The 14,084-nt window shown below is 36.9% G+C and overlaps 1 protein-coding gene across 2 annotated transcripts in view; it reads right to left on the bottom strand.

The window, feature by feature from the left end:
• The window catches only part of AHCYL2 (adenosylhomocysteinase-like 2), a 49,076-nt gene that overhangs the window by 3,603 nt on the left and 31,389 nt on the right, over positions 1-14,084 (bottom strand). For both annotated transcript variants that reach the window (XM_012720950.1, XM_004677033.2), the window contains exons 9-15: positions 13,995-14,058; positions 13,436-13,524; positions 10,904-10,974; positions 8,855-8,949; positions 2,917-3,015; positions 979-1,047; positions 780-858 (exon numbers count right to left, since the gene is read on the bottom strand). In XM_012720950.1, the coding sequence (XP_012576404.1) occupies positions 780-858; positions 979-1,047; positions 2,917-3,015; positions 8,855-8,949; positions 10,904-10,974; positions 13,436-13,524; positions 13,995-14,058 (566 nt within the window). The remainder of the gene's footprint in view (positions 1-779; positions 859-978; positions 1,048-2,916; positions 3,016-8,854; positions 8,950-10,903; positions 10,975-13,435; positions 13,525-13,994; positions 14,059-14,084) is intronic.

The raw sequence follows: 14,084 nt of genomic DNA, 5'->3' as shown, positions 1-14,084 counted from the left end.
CTAATGGGTTTCTTTTGACATCCCATCTACTTGAACACATATCACTTACTCAGAATTTTACATCATTTCCTATGTATTTGTTTAGTCTCCCTAACTTCATGATATAATCAGTCAAAATATGGACTGTTCATTTTATATCCTCCCAAAATATATTTTTGAGCAAATATGCTGACATCTAACAGTTAGTATGAGTTAGTGCTAAAATAAAACCAGAAGCCGATTTATTCCTTGAACTTTGCATTCATTCAGGCACCTGCGGCAGGTTCTTTAAAAATTCAAGACAGTTTAGTGTTTCTCTTCTACATAACACCCCACATAACTAAACTCCCAACAAGCTATTCAGTCCTTTTCTTTTGCTTGAAACTGTGAGATTAGAGTTAGAAGGTATAGTAGGAAAAATCCTGCTTGGTTTGAGGAAAATTTGGTAGGAGCTACTTAGTATCTTAGAACTGGAATAAATCAGATGTCCTAAGATAGAAGAGGACTCTTCACTCTTGGGGGAAGATATTTTTCTCTGTAGCAATACTTGCACACAAGAATCTTTGAGAGAAAATCCTTAAATTCAGAGAGAGGTAAATGACATCATAGTAAAATGTCACAACATCATGGATGTCGTGACACTTGTGGAAAATGTAACAAGTCAACTAAAACTGGGGTCTGATAAAGACAGGTATCTTTTGCCTTTTCTATCCATAAGAAATCTCATGTCTTTGAACTTCATTAACCCTCTGACTCTGAACCACACCAGTGAGGATGGGGATAGGAGAGTGCAGGCTTACCCATTTTCTTAGGTAACAGGTAGACATCCTGCTTATAGCGACCCTCAGGAGCATTGTAAAGCTCTATCAAGGCAAGAGCCTAAAAAAGCAGAGAGATTAATGCTGATGTGCCATTGACAGCAGTCTGTCCCACAGTTAACTAATAACCTGATTGTCAAGGACCCGCTCTAGCCCATTGCTTTTCACAAGGTGGCCTTACCTGAGTGGTAGCAGTGATTGAGAGCACAAACGTAGGCACTGTGGAGCAGCTTAGGTTCAGCAGACGGCCCTAGAGTGCAGGGTTAGGACACAAATGGGTTAAGAAACTCTTTGAACTTTTAGGAGTGAGGAAAGAGTAAGACTACGGTTTTCCAAACACTCCTCTACTAAGAATGCCGGACAGGAAAGAAGGAGGTTTTCAAATACATAGAAATGAATTAACATTTAAGTGAAACCATAAAAGAAATCTGGAAAATTTGATGAAGGCAACAGTTAAAAAGATCTCAGAGAATATGTAAAAAAAAATATGATAACACTATGCTGAGGCGTCTGTGAAGGAAGGGTATATTTGAATGTTCTATTTTCTATAGCGGAATAGCCTCCTTCAAAGGTTTCAACAGACCTTTGAAAGACAGTCATAAACAGTGATCTGGTTAAATCTGGGAGCAATCTCTCCAAGTTTTGAGGGGAGTTTTTTTTTGTTTGTTTGTTTGTTTTTAAGATTTATATATTTATGCATACAGAACTAAGGTACAGGCCAGAGGTGCAGGGATGGTAAGAGGATTTACCAGACGAGAGGGGTGCAGAACAGGCAGACTGACGAAGTACACTGCTGAGGCAAGCAGTGGGCGAGACAGAGGTCTGCTGTATGCCACATGGATCACCTCTGGGGCCAGGGATCACACTCACACTGAAGTGGCTGTGGCCAGCTTGTAGTGCTGTGCTTTAACCTGCTGTGCCACCAAAGAGGTCCTCAGAGGAGCTATTTTTAAGACTTAGAAAATGGTGATAATATTTATGCTTGCCCTCAATTTGGTCTTCCTGAATTCAACAGCAGAATTATACTCTACATAGGTGAATCAGAGTACTAGCGACTACGGTCCCCCACCCCTCCAATCATTTCCCACTTTGTTTCCCAGCAAGGTGGACCAACTTTTTAACTCCACTGCACCAGTAAAAAACAACCGTGGCACTTGCATTTGTCATGACAATTACAAGATGGACCTGCCAGGCCAACTAGGAATAAGGTAACATTTAACAGCCTGCCAACCCTCTCTTCAAAAATAGTTCTTCTTGTGAAGAAATGTCAGAAGTATTCGAGAAGGTGAAATCAAGTGGGGAAAGGTAAAAGAGAACTACTAGTAGGATACACAAACATAAATTTAAGGATCCCAGTTGAAGACGGTATATCTTCTGTAATTCCGCATTTTGTTTATTTAATTTAAAAAGGAAAGAAAACTGAAAATCAAAACTTGATGAAAGAATTATCTTCCTTGTTATTTTGGTATTGTTCCCTAGAAAAGAGTGTCAAGGTCAGTCCAGGGGGTATCATTATTGTGTCAGGAATCCAGAGCTAGAGAAGAGAAACTTTTAAGAAAGGAAAGGTGACTAAACATTGACATGGGAAGTTAAGTGGGATGAGTCACGGGTAAGTCTGAGCTAGAAGCGGGGATGGGGAAATAATAATTATACAACTAAAATATAGCTAGATGCTTACTACAAGTCTGGCTCAATTCTGGGCAATGGATACTCAAAATCAGGATCTCTACAAAGACACGTTCTTCCTAAAGCTTGCCAAAGATAGTCTGTTACAGGCCAGGATTGTCTACTTTGTGCCTGCTGACTGAACCTTCCCACGAATGCCATTATTTCTATAAGCATCACTCAAAGTGGCATCTGTTCTATCTGTTCATTCTTTCCATTATCTGACTCAACCTGTAGAGTGACATGGGGAGACAGGATAATTGGTAAAAAGTGGGGAACCAAAATAGTTTCTTAATTGCTGAATGAAAAGGCCCTTCACAATTAGATGTAAAATCTATTGGTAATGGAGGTAAAGTTGTGCTTGAGAGGAGCTGAAAGTATGAGAGAACAGGAGGGAAGGGTCTGATACTGCAGTCTCTCCTGTCAGGGTGGACCTGACAGCCTCAGGTCTTACCTCTGCCAGCAATACTATCCTCTTGCCATCAGGCCATATTACATGATCGACTTGTGATCTCACACGCTCCCAGGTCAGTTCTGGTGTCCTCAGACTTGCCTGGAACACACACAGCAGCACATTATCAACCACACCAAGTCCCACTTTGTGGATGGAAAGATTTTGAAGGAACCATTTCAAATAGCAAGTTGAAAGGAACAATCAACATGCCAGATGGAGAATACCTGTCCTGGGTTGGTTAGGACTGTTCCATTTCAGGGGATTTAATCTTAGGCCCAGCCAGGGAGGGATCACTCAGGATGTCATTCCACAATATATACTGTGCGCCCACTCTCTGCTGAGCACAGTAAAAGGTGCTATGAGAAATACAAAAGAAACCAAAGACATGGTTTCTGCCTTCAAAAAGCTCATACTTTAGTTGGGGACACAAAATAATACATGTCTGTGTGTGTGGGGGGGGGCCTTTAAAGTATAAAGCGACATGCAAACAAGTGCAAATTAGTATTATGCAAACTAAGTATAAGGCGCTTAAGAGACACAGGATAATGGAGGGTCAGAGCTGAGTGACATTAGTTAGAAAGGCTGTAATTCCTGAATAGGGCATGCTGGGTCTGCTCTCATGTCCCCACGTCCATGTTCCACAATCTCAGTAATGGTGGTTCACCCTCCAGTCACAGAAGCTTTGTTATCTAAGTGCACATGTGAGCTAGGCTTTAGAAAATGCTTAAGCTCCCAATGGCTCATCCTCCTTCCATTTCTGTATATTGTATATTCCGAGAACAAGAGAAGAAATGTCAAGTTTATTAACAGCAGCAATCAAGTAACAGCCACAGGACTTAGACTTAAGATAACTGCCTTCTTTGAAGAGGCAATGCTGAAAATTGCAAGGGAGTCCGTATTCCAAAACCACCCACTGACCCGATAAAATTGAAAAGTTCTGCCAAATAGTAGTTTACACAGAAATAAACAGAAATACTTTAGTTATACAATAATCATTTATTGAGTACACACTATATTCTAGGCACTATAGTAAAAGTTACTATTATAAATAAGTATGTAGCTTTCTCTTTTACTATGAGTGATTTATGGACAGGGACTGCATCTTCTTTTTGTTATCTACTGGGAAAGACAGACATATAATGTATTTCAACATATTCGGGACTATATTAATGGGTTGGCCCATTTCTTTATTAGGTAGGTGGGAAATAAAAAATTTCTTCAGATGTCAATTTTCATAAATGGTTTGACCTTGCTAAAGGGCAATTTCACCAGAACTAACAAAATTTTACATGTACCTGATCTTAAATTAGTCAGTTCTACTTTTAAGGTTCTAAGCTACAGAAACACTTGTTCAAGTTCAGAAATATAAGAATATTCAATCCAATGTTATTTGTAATAGTGAAAAATGGAATGTAAGGCAACAGGGAATGGCTAAGCAAATCAGGCTAACTGCATGTTGTAGAATATTATACAGTCCCCAAAAGTAGATCTGTGTAAGTTAATATGAAAACCATTTATTATTTTATAAATGAAAAAAATCAAGTTGTTGAGTAATATAACCTTTTTGTAATTTTTTAACTTCTTTAAATGTAACTATATGTTTGACTTTTTAAGGAAGCATTATGTCAAAGTTAGCTTTAAAATTTTTATGAACACTATAACTAGAATTGAGAAGCATTTATGCAAACAGATCATTTGAAGAAGTTAAGGATATACAAGGCAAGTATCTTAGCCTTTAAAAATATCACCACGAAGAGCAAGAACCACAGAAAGTCAAGAGATAGGCCTTGGTGCCACTGGCACATTTTTAAAGGTTTATTTATGCATGCATGCAAGAACTGGGGTACAGGCCAAAGGTGTGGAGGGGTGAGAGGATTCACCAGGGACAGAGTGGGGAGCAGAACAGGAAGATCAAGTGAAATACTCTGCTGAGGGAAGCAGCAGGTAGGTCAGACGAGGTCTGCTGTGCCATGTGGGTCAGCTCCCTGGCCGGGGATTGAACTCATGTTGCAGTGGCTGTGGAGACCTTCATTGTGCTGAGACTCAACCTGTGGTACCACCAAGGAGGGCCCACCACAGGTATTTTTTATCTGAGATGATGTTACTAAAGTATTTCAAGTTCTATCTCACATTCCTAATCTTTCAGATGGTATACAACCTCTGTGACTGGGAGTAAGAGTTGAAAACCATGATTATAAAATTCTCCTGTTTTAGGAAGTACTTCCTGGGAAAATACTTATGGTGTCAAGGAAAGGACACTGTTAATAAAAATAAAAACATAATCGATGCTTAGTAGATTTCTAGAGACTCGGAATGGCTATCATGAAAGCAAAAGACCCGCAGTTCAGCTTAAAACCAGGATTGAAGAGAAATTCAGTTACATCTAGCAGTGTCCTAGAAGCTTACTAACCCCATTAAGGTCTTTTTGTCACTCATACTCCTCAAAAGTAGCGTCTCATGCTTAACACAGTTTACAAGAATTTTTCTTAAAGACCTCTGATTGTCTTTACTATGGATTTATAATCACTAAGCAATCTACCAAAAAAATTGGTTCCCTATGTAGACTACCCTTCCAAACTAACTGGCTATCCCACGGTAACTGAGCCATTTAATATGCCTGCATAAATTGGTATTATATGATTTTCAACTGTGCATATCAGTTTCTTCAGGGAGAACACTGTGGTTCTAGTAGTTCTTGCAAAGCATGGGGTCAACAGCAAGTCTCAGGTTGTAATTCACTGGTAAACTTTTAAAATATGCATGCATAATGGCTTAGCCACCTGAATGGTGAAATCTCATACAGTCTTCTATGGAATTCATGTAGATAAGCAGGTCTGCTTTCAAAAAAAAAAGGAAAATTTTTATAGAAAGACCAAAAGCAGCTGGGAACATAATCCCTATTGCAGATTCCCTAAGTATTCATTACATTAATATTTCTCATGAAAAAAAAAAAAAAGAGTTTCTAAATGGGCAACTCTTGATGAGCTATTCCTCCCTAAAAATGTGTCATTCAATATCTCAAATTTAAGTAAAATTAGAAATCTTAAAAAAAAAACCCTAACCCCCCCCAAAAGGGACATTTTTGATTATTAAAAATATCTGAATAAAAATGCATCTCCCTTGCAGTTTACTACATTGTCTTACAGTAATGTTCTTTTTTTACTCATACCCTGCATCTAATCCATTTAGCAAATCTCATTGATTTTACTGTAGCAAAATATCACTTCTTATACCCTACATAGCTTACCCATCCAATCCAAGCTACTACTTTCTAGGTTTTTAAATGCTGAAGAGGTTTCTATTGTCACTATTACTACTCAATCTCCAGAAGTGTTTTCTTTATACAAGCGAGTAATCTTTTAAAAGTAAGTTAGATTTTTGTCACCTGCTCAAAACTTTCCAATAGTTTTCCTTGCATGCAGAATAAAACTGAAGACCTAACAAAGACTATAAAGCAGTACATAATCTAGCACCTCCTTGATCTATTTATCCACTTCTCCATGCCCATTCTATTCCTGCCACAATGGACTTATTTATATCTTCAAAGATATTAAGCATACTTCTAGCTCAGGACTTCCACTTGCATTCTCTATAAACAGAATGCTCAGATGCCTTGCTCCTTCAATTCATTCAGTTTTTATTCAAATGCCATCTCCTCAAAAATACTTTCCTTGATCACTCTAACTAAAATAGCAGCCTCAATGTTGTTACCCTGCTGTTTTCTTCAATATTAGGCACTGACAATAACTGTTTGTCTGTCTCCCACAGCAGACTCTAAGCCCCAAGAAAGCAGCCGTGTAGATAGAAGTCAAATTGTAATAAATCTGACAATAGCTCTAAATTTCTTTCAGTACATAATCAGGAGTTTTTACAGTGGCTTCTGAAACCTCACAGGATCTGGCCCATTATCTCTCTGGCCATGATCATCTTCCACTCTCCTGCTTCATGCTCTCTCTGCTCCAAACACACTGGCCTCACTGAAGATCCTTGGAAATGCTAGCCACATTCCTTAGGGCATTTTCTCTGTTTGTTACCACAAAATATTCTTCACCTAAAAGTCTATGTGGCAAATTCCTTCAAGTCTACACAATCACCACCTTCTTAATGAGGCTTATACCTGGCCAGTCTATCCAGAACTACTACCCAGCACTCCTAATTTCTCTTCGCATGCTCTACTTTTACTTTTTACCATATGCTTTCTTTTACCTTTTAACATACTGTAGCTTTTACTTATTTACTGCCTTTCTTCTCACTAAATGTAAGTTCCATAAGGGCAGGAATCTTTGGCCTACTCCAAGCATCTAGAATAGCACCTAGCATACAGCAATCACACAAGTATCTGTGACCGAAAATAAAGTGTCTTTATTTTATCCCAAGAGATTACTTGTGTCTGGTCTGCCTCTGGAGGAAAGATTACTAATTTGAAACTAATCTAGGTATTATGAGATGATACTAACTAGTATATAAGAATACAAAGCAAAACAAAAAATTTACTGGTAAATTTAAAAACCTTGATTTAATGCTCCAAATTAAGTTTTAAATCTAGTATATCACTGAACAATGCATTCAACTTCTTAGTTTCCAAAACGAAATCCAGGAATAAGATAATACATTGTTGAACAATCAAAGTATGAAATAACATAAAGGAAAAATGTGTAAATTAAAAGATTGTATTTGGAGTTATTTTCATTTCAGAGCTTCTTGAGAGCTTATTACAGCTCAGCACTTAACAACTTCCCTTTAGGCTTTTCCTATCCGAGGACTTCAAGCAGATCAATCCAGACAAGGACAATCACGGCTAGACAGTTTTAGAAGTATTAGTATCTTCGACCATTTAGAACGGGGCAGCATGGCACATAAGTGAAACTTAAAATGAACAGAAAAGAATTAAATAAATTATTCATTATAAGCAAACTATCATAGTAAGACAGAATAATGGAGCCATGCCACTCAGAGATAAGGGTAGAAACAGATGTTGACAGGTTGTTTTCCTAGCTATTTTTAATAACAAAAGAATACAGTACAGAATAAAAAGAGAAACTCTTTAAAATAGATACTACCCAATAGGCTCTCGATATATCAACTGAACCTTACCTGGCAATGCAGAAGCTCAATCAGAGCAGCCCTCGATGGAGATAAAAACATGCTTTGCTTGAGCCATTTACCCAGAGAGAAATACAGTTGTACCATACAAATGCCATAGCAATTTAAAACCAGAGTGAAAGTCACACTGAGAGAAACTTTGGTAAGTCTGAAAAGAAATAAGTAACACTTCTATTAACTACTACTTGAGACCATAGTAGAGCTGAGTACTATCTTGGATTGGAAAATTTTCGGGTGAATATGAACAAATTTGAGAACCAAAGTGATAAGATAGTCCAGGTTTGAGAATCACATGGAACTGAACTGACTGTGACACCTACAGGCCCAATTACTATCATTTGGAAAATATTTTAAGGGGAGAACTACTGTAGTGAAATAGGGAAAGAACAGAAAAGAACACCATATTTGACAGACACAGTCAGTCTCAGGTAATCTTCTATCCCAGCCCAAATATTGCTCTTCCTTGAATCAACCTGCTTATCTCACCTTGATAGTAAAATCAAACATCCCCCAAATACTACTACCATACTGACATTTATGGCATCCTCTTTGTAGTTTTGAGTTTATCCAGTTCTTAATCTTCAACATAAAGATGAACTGCCTTGTAGTATAAAGAGGTAGAAGAAAACAGTCATTTCAAATGATTATATTGAGACAAAGAAGGTTTAGAGTACTCACAAGCACAGGCCAAAAGGCTGATTCGTGAAAGGACTAGATAGCTCTAATAGAACAGTCAAGTTTACAATCGCTGCTCTCTCTGCTCTTAAGTTCCAGTTTATGTTTCTTGGGAGGAAGAAAAAAAAAAAGACCCAAAAGATGAGTCATTTGATCTTACCACGTCAATCTCCGTATTGGAATGTCCCATGTTACAAACAATGCAACTATTCTTCATACGATCCAAGTGTTCTCTGGTTACCACATTCTTGTTACCTTAAAAACAGAAGAGATATTTACATGAAAAGGAATGAAGTTAGATCCCTACCTAACACCATATGTAAAATTTAAATTGAAATAGAACAGAGACATAAATGTATGAACCAAAACTACAAAATTCTTGGCGAATATAGGAACAAATCTTTGTGAGCTTGATTAGGCAATTGTTTCTTAGCAATAACACCTCAACACAAGAAACCAAAGAAAAAGTAAACTGAACTATCATATTAAAAACTTTTGTGTTACTACTAGGCAAGTCAAAAGATAACCCACAGAATGGAACAAGATATTTGCAAATTACATGATAAGGAAGTTTTATCTCAAATTATTAAAAAACATTCTAACTCAGTAACACAGAGAAAAGTAATATACACTTTAAAAATGAGCAAAAGATCTTAACAGACATTTTTCAAAAAAAGATGTACAAAAGATAAGCCAACATGCACAAGAAAAGATGCTCAACATCATTAGTCAATTTGGAAGTATAAATCAAAATCACTTCACATCTGTTAGGGTGAGTATAATAAAGAAGACAGACAATAATAAGTGTTGACAAGTTTGTGAAGAAGTAATTCTCATGCACTGTTGGCAGGCCTATAAAAGTTGTCACTTTGGAAATGTCTGACAGTTCCTCAAAATGTTGCAAGTACAGTTACCATATGATCCAGTAATATCACTTGTAGGTAATCACAGAAAAACTTCTACACAGTGTTCACTGTAGCATTGTTCATAATAGTCAAAAAGTGAAAATAACATGAAAATCTGTCATTTGGTGAATGGATAAATAAAAATGTGTTGTGTGTGTTTGTGTGTGTGTATATATATCTCTCCTTAAAACAGAATATTATTCAGCAATAAAAAGGAATGAGCTATTGATAAATGCTACAATATGAATGAACCCTGAAAACATTATGCTAAGTAAAAAAAGCTTGTCACCAAAGACCACATTTTTTTTTAATTGATATGAAATATCTTGAATAGAAAAATCTATAGAGACAGAAATTAATGGTTAGCAAGGGTTGGAAAAAAGGTGGGGGGTGGAATAAGGAGTAACTGTTATTAGAATGGAATTTCTTTTGGGAATGATAAAAATGTTCTGGAATCATAATGGGATGTTGCACAACTTTACTAAAAACCACTGAATTGTATACATTGTATACATTAGATTATGGCTGTATGACCCTGTGAATTTACTAGAAAAAAATTAACTGTGAATTTAAAATTACTTCAAAAAATTACTATAAATTTTTTCCATAAAATTACTTAAAAAAAAAAAGAGGGAGAGATGAAGGATATGATGTGAAGCAAGAACAATGTCTTATTGTCCCCTTTCTCTGCTCCAGCTCTCCCTGAGGCTATAAACATATTTTTACTTTTAAATATTCTGATGTTCCTCTTCCAAAATAAAATCATGAAAGAAAAGCAACGTTCCAGTGGTTGACAGTTCTACTATAAGATAAAATAAGTATTTTAGTCCAAAGTGTAGCCATTGCTGCATATTCCTCTCCAAAACTCAGAATCTACCTCTGTGGGAATTAATACAGCTCCCTTTTTTAATTTCTCTACAGGAAGAATTTTACTCTAGCCTGGCTTTAATTATAGGGAGTAGAGAGAAACAGATGCCAGTTTTGAAAGTAAAACAAAAAATCAAATACACAAATTTAAGAGCTGGCTTCCCAAATAAAACTTACTGCAGGCCATTTCCTCAATAACTGAGAATGGATGGAGATATAGAACAATTAAAAGGGATAGAAAGATTCTTTCCTCTAAGGAAAAAATGACTTAATAGAATGCTTTAGGCCACACCTCTAAAGATGCAGGAACAATGTTAAAGACTGACTGTTTTTTGAACTATTATTTGGCCATTGTAGCCTCATTTTGACTAAACATTTTTAATAATTTTTTCACTTTCCCATGAAAATATTCCCAATTTTAAATGTCATAATCATACCTGTACAGGTAATAACAATATCCACTTGTCGGATGACCTCATTTAATTTCACCAGTCGAAATCCATCCATACTGTAGAAATAAAGCATCACCAATAAATGTCAATAGGCAGCTGTGGGAGCCTTTTGCTACAAAACCTTAGAAGTTATTACTAAGTCCCTTCGATACCTATATTTATCACTTTTTGATATAGCTAGACTATTCTCAGCAATAAAAAAATCAAACCATTTCCTTAATTCACACAGGACAGGAATAAAAAGTTCTTTTGTATCACTGGAATCTAGTTCTTCCTGATAATGGACCGTTACCATGAGATTCCTCAGTTGAGTTCTGAGAAAGTGCCAACTAGCCACTAAACCTACTACCCCACTGAAAACTGTTCTCACCAAGATGATCAGTGAACTGAATGTCAAAAATAACATTTTCAGACTTTTATCTTACTTGACTTCCTCTGCTCCATTAAACATCACTTACCTTCTTAAAACTCTATCCTTGCAAGTTCACAATGCTATTTTCTCTTAGCTGCCTTCCCACTTTTCTGATAGCTCCTTCTCAATCTCAGTTATTTAAAAGTTACTACTCTGTAGGGTGCCCTTTCCTCTATTTTCACCATGTATTTGTATCCTTTCCTTGGCTACAAACAGCTCCTTCAGAGGTGGCTAATTTGTATACCTTAGATCTCTGGGAAGTTTCAGAGCCACACAAAGTTATCCACTGGATAGTTCCTCCTAATGTGCCACAAGGATCGCAAACTTGTCATGTTTGAACAGAACACATTATTTTTTCTGTATCTCCAACACTATTTCTTCTATATTTTCTATCTTGATCAACTGCATTGCTGTTCATCCAACTGTATGAGTCAAAAAACTAAAATTTCCTAACCTACTGCCCCTCAGTTGTCACTGAATCTGGTTCTTTTTCTTTAAATCCTTAAATTCCCTTGGATTTATCCTCTCTTCTCCATCTGTGCTGGCCTTATTATTTCTTGCCAAGATTACTAAAGTAGCCCCTGGCCCAATCTCATTGTCTTAGGTTTAAATCTAATTCATTTTGCAGAGTAATTGCCTTAAAAGCACTTTAAAATCACTTCTTTGCTTAAAATATTTCAGTGAAGATTGCCTGTTTTCATCAGGATAAAACCACCAAACATATATTGGTAGAATTATATTAAAATGATTCCCACCCAGATATTAACACATCCTCAAATTTACCCTATGGACAGTTACATTAAAATACAGTTGGATCCTTTGGTATGCTGTAGTCTGTTTTTTAGTGACTATTACACATGTTTTCTGTTCATGTAATTTATTTCCAAGCAAATTTCAGGACTCAGTTATACTGACACCTCTTTTGGTTACCAATGGTGACCAATGACTCTTTAGTTGGATATTTCTCCTTGTGTGCTTACAAGTTTGTGATCTTATCTGTCATAGCGTTTACTGCACTGCACTGTGGTTATGCATCTGTGTGCTTCTAAAAGCAGGACTTTGTCTCATTAATCTTATTCATAGTCAGCAGAATATATAATATGAATAAGTGATAGGTTCGTGTCTGTATATTATTGAGTTGATATCTTAATCATTATTAAAGCACATTCAGGCTTCTTTAATGAACTCTGAAAGTACTAAAATGAAGAGCTGGAGCTCTGAAGGGAAAATCTGGTTTTGGCTAGGATGTAGGAGGAGTGGAATAGGGGCAAATGATTTATGCAAGATCCTTTTGCCACGCTTCATTCTACTCAGGGCAACTTCCTCTGGAGGGTTAATGGTAAAGATTGGGTGGACTATCCAGGCTACAGCTAACTGGATTCTGCCATAATTTTCACAGAGAGCAGTATTTCCATCCTACTAAGGATGGAAAGAGACAAAAGAGCCACCATCTAGTGAGTGTTTATTATGTGACAACAGCTCAGGATGTTATATTTATTGTATAATGCATATCTTCGAGGTACTAAGGATTTTGCACATTTTGCAGAGGAGCAAGGAACTATTCTTAGTAACTTTAATTTTGAAATCATTTCAAACTTAATAATATAAACAATTGCTAAATAGTTAACGGCACAAACTGTTACTAACTCTGAGGTGGCAGTTTCAACTCTTAATTTGGATTTGTCTGGTGCTTTTTCCTGATTAGATCTGGATTACACATTTTGGGGGGAATATCACAGAAGATCTCTTCAATGCATCACATCAGAAAGGATCTGATGCTAGCCTATTTCTTGTTTGATCATTATTTTTAGAAAGATTACATGTGGAGAAGCCAGGGGTTACTTGTTCTCTGGCTCAAGGTGTCCCTGTTATTATTTCCATAGGAATGCTCCATTTTAGCAACTCTGACTGTCTCTGTTCTTTCCTTAACCTTTGAAAGACAGGAGCTTATAGTTAATGTAATGGCAGTTAAGGACAGCCTCTCTTGGGATCTGGGACCCTCTAAGATAAAATGTAGCATTAACAGGCCAGTCTTTGGAGACAGCTACAAGATCACATATTAGATCTGGTAGAGAAGAAAAGGCCAGTCTCCATTACATGCTTACCAAGCTTGAAGAGCACAGATGGGATCAATCTCAGTCACGTACACAATGGAGCCCATCGCTTTCAGAGCAGCACAGCACCCCTTCCCCACCTGAAGAGGGGAACAAGTACACATAATAAGGGAAGGCAATGAGAAAACAGCTTTCAAAGCATCTGGTAAAGTGTACCCCTTTGCCACCCCCAAAAGAAATTTCACTGAATAGATTCATGGTTGGGGGAAAATAAGAAAAATAAATAAATGAATGGAGTTCATAAACAAAATCCTAGCCCCTGCTTAGTACATGCATGTGCATAAGAACACCCACACGCACGATTTATAATCAAAACACAAGCTAAAAGAACATCACAAACAGTACTCTGCAACAGTCAGAAAATCAGCTTAAGAAAAAAATGGCAAAAATGTGGAGGGTAAAAGATTCTATTCTAAGCACTCTCAAGAGTTACCTCTTTCCCAAGTACAGTGTAAGTGAGCATTCTCTCATGTCCACACCAATGGAAAATTTTAGTGTAGCTCAGTAAGATACATTTTAAAAAACCTAGTAATCGAAAGGTTAAGCGTACCTCTCCGTAGCCACAGACCACCACCTGCTTTCCACCAAACATCATATCTGTTGTTCTTTTAAGTCTAGGGGAGAAGAACCATTAAATCAG

The sequence above is a fragment of the Condylura cristata genome, unplaced genomic scaffold, assembly GCF_000260355.1.
Source record: "Condylura cristata isolate star-nosed mole 26May11 unplaced genomic scaffold, ConCri1.0 scaffold00005, whole genome shotgun sequence".
Taxonomy (NCBI): Eukaryota; Metazoa; Chordata; class Mammalia; order Eulipotyphla; family Talpidae; genus Condylura; species Condylura cristata.
Note: the sequence above shows the minus strand (reverse complement) of the source record. Positions and strands in the feature narration are given on the sequence as shown.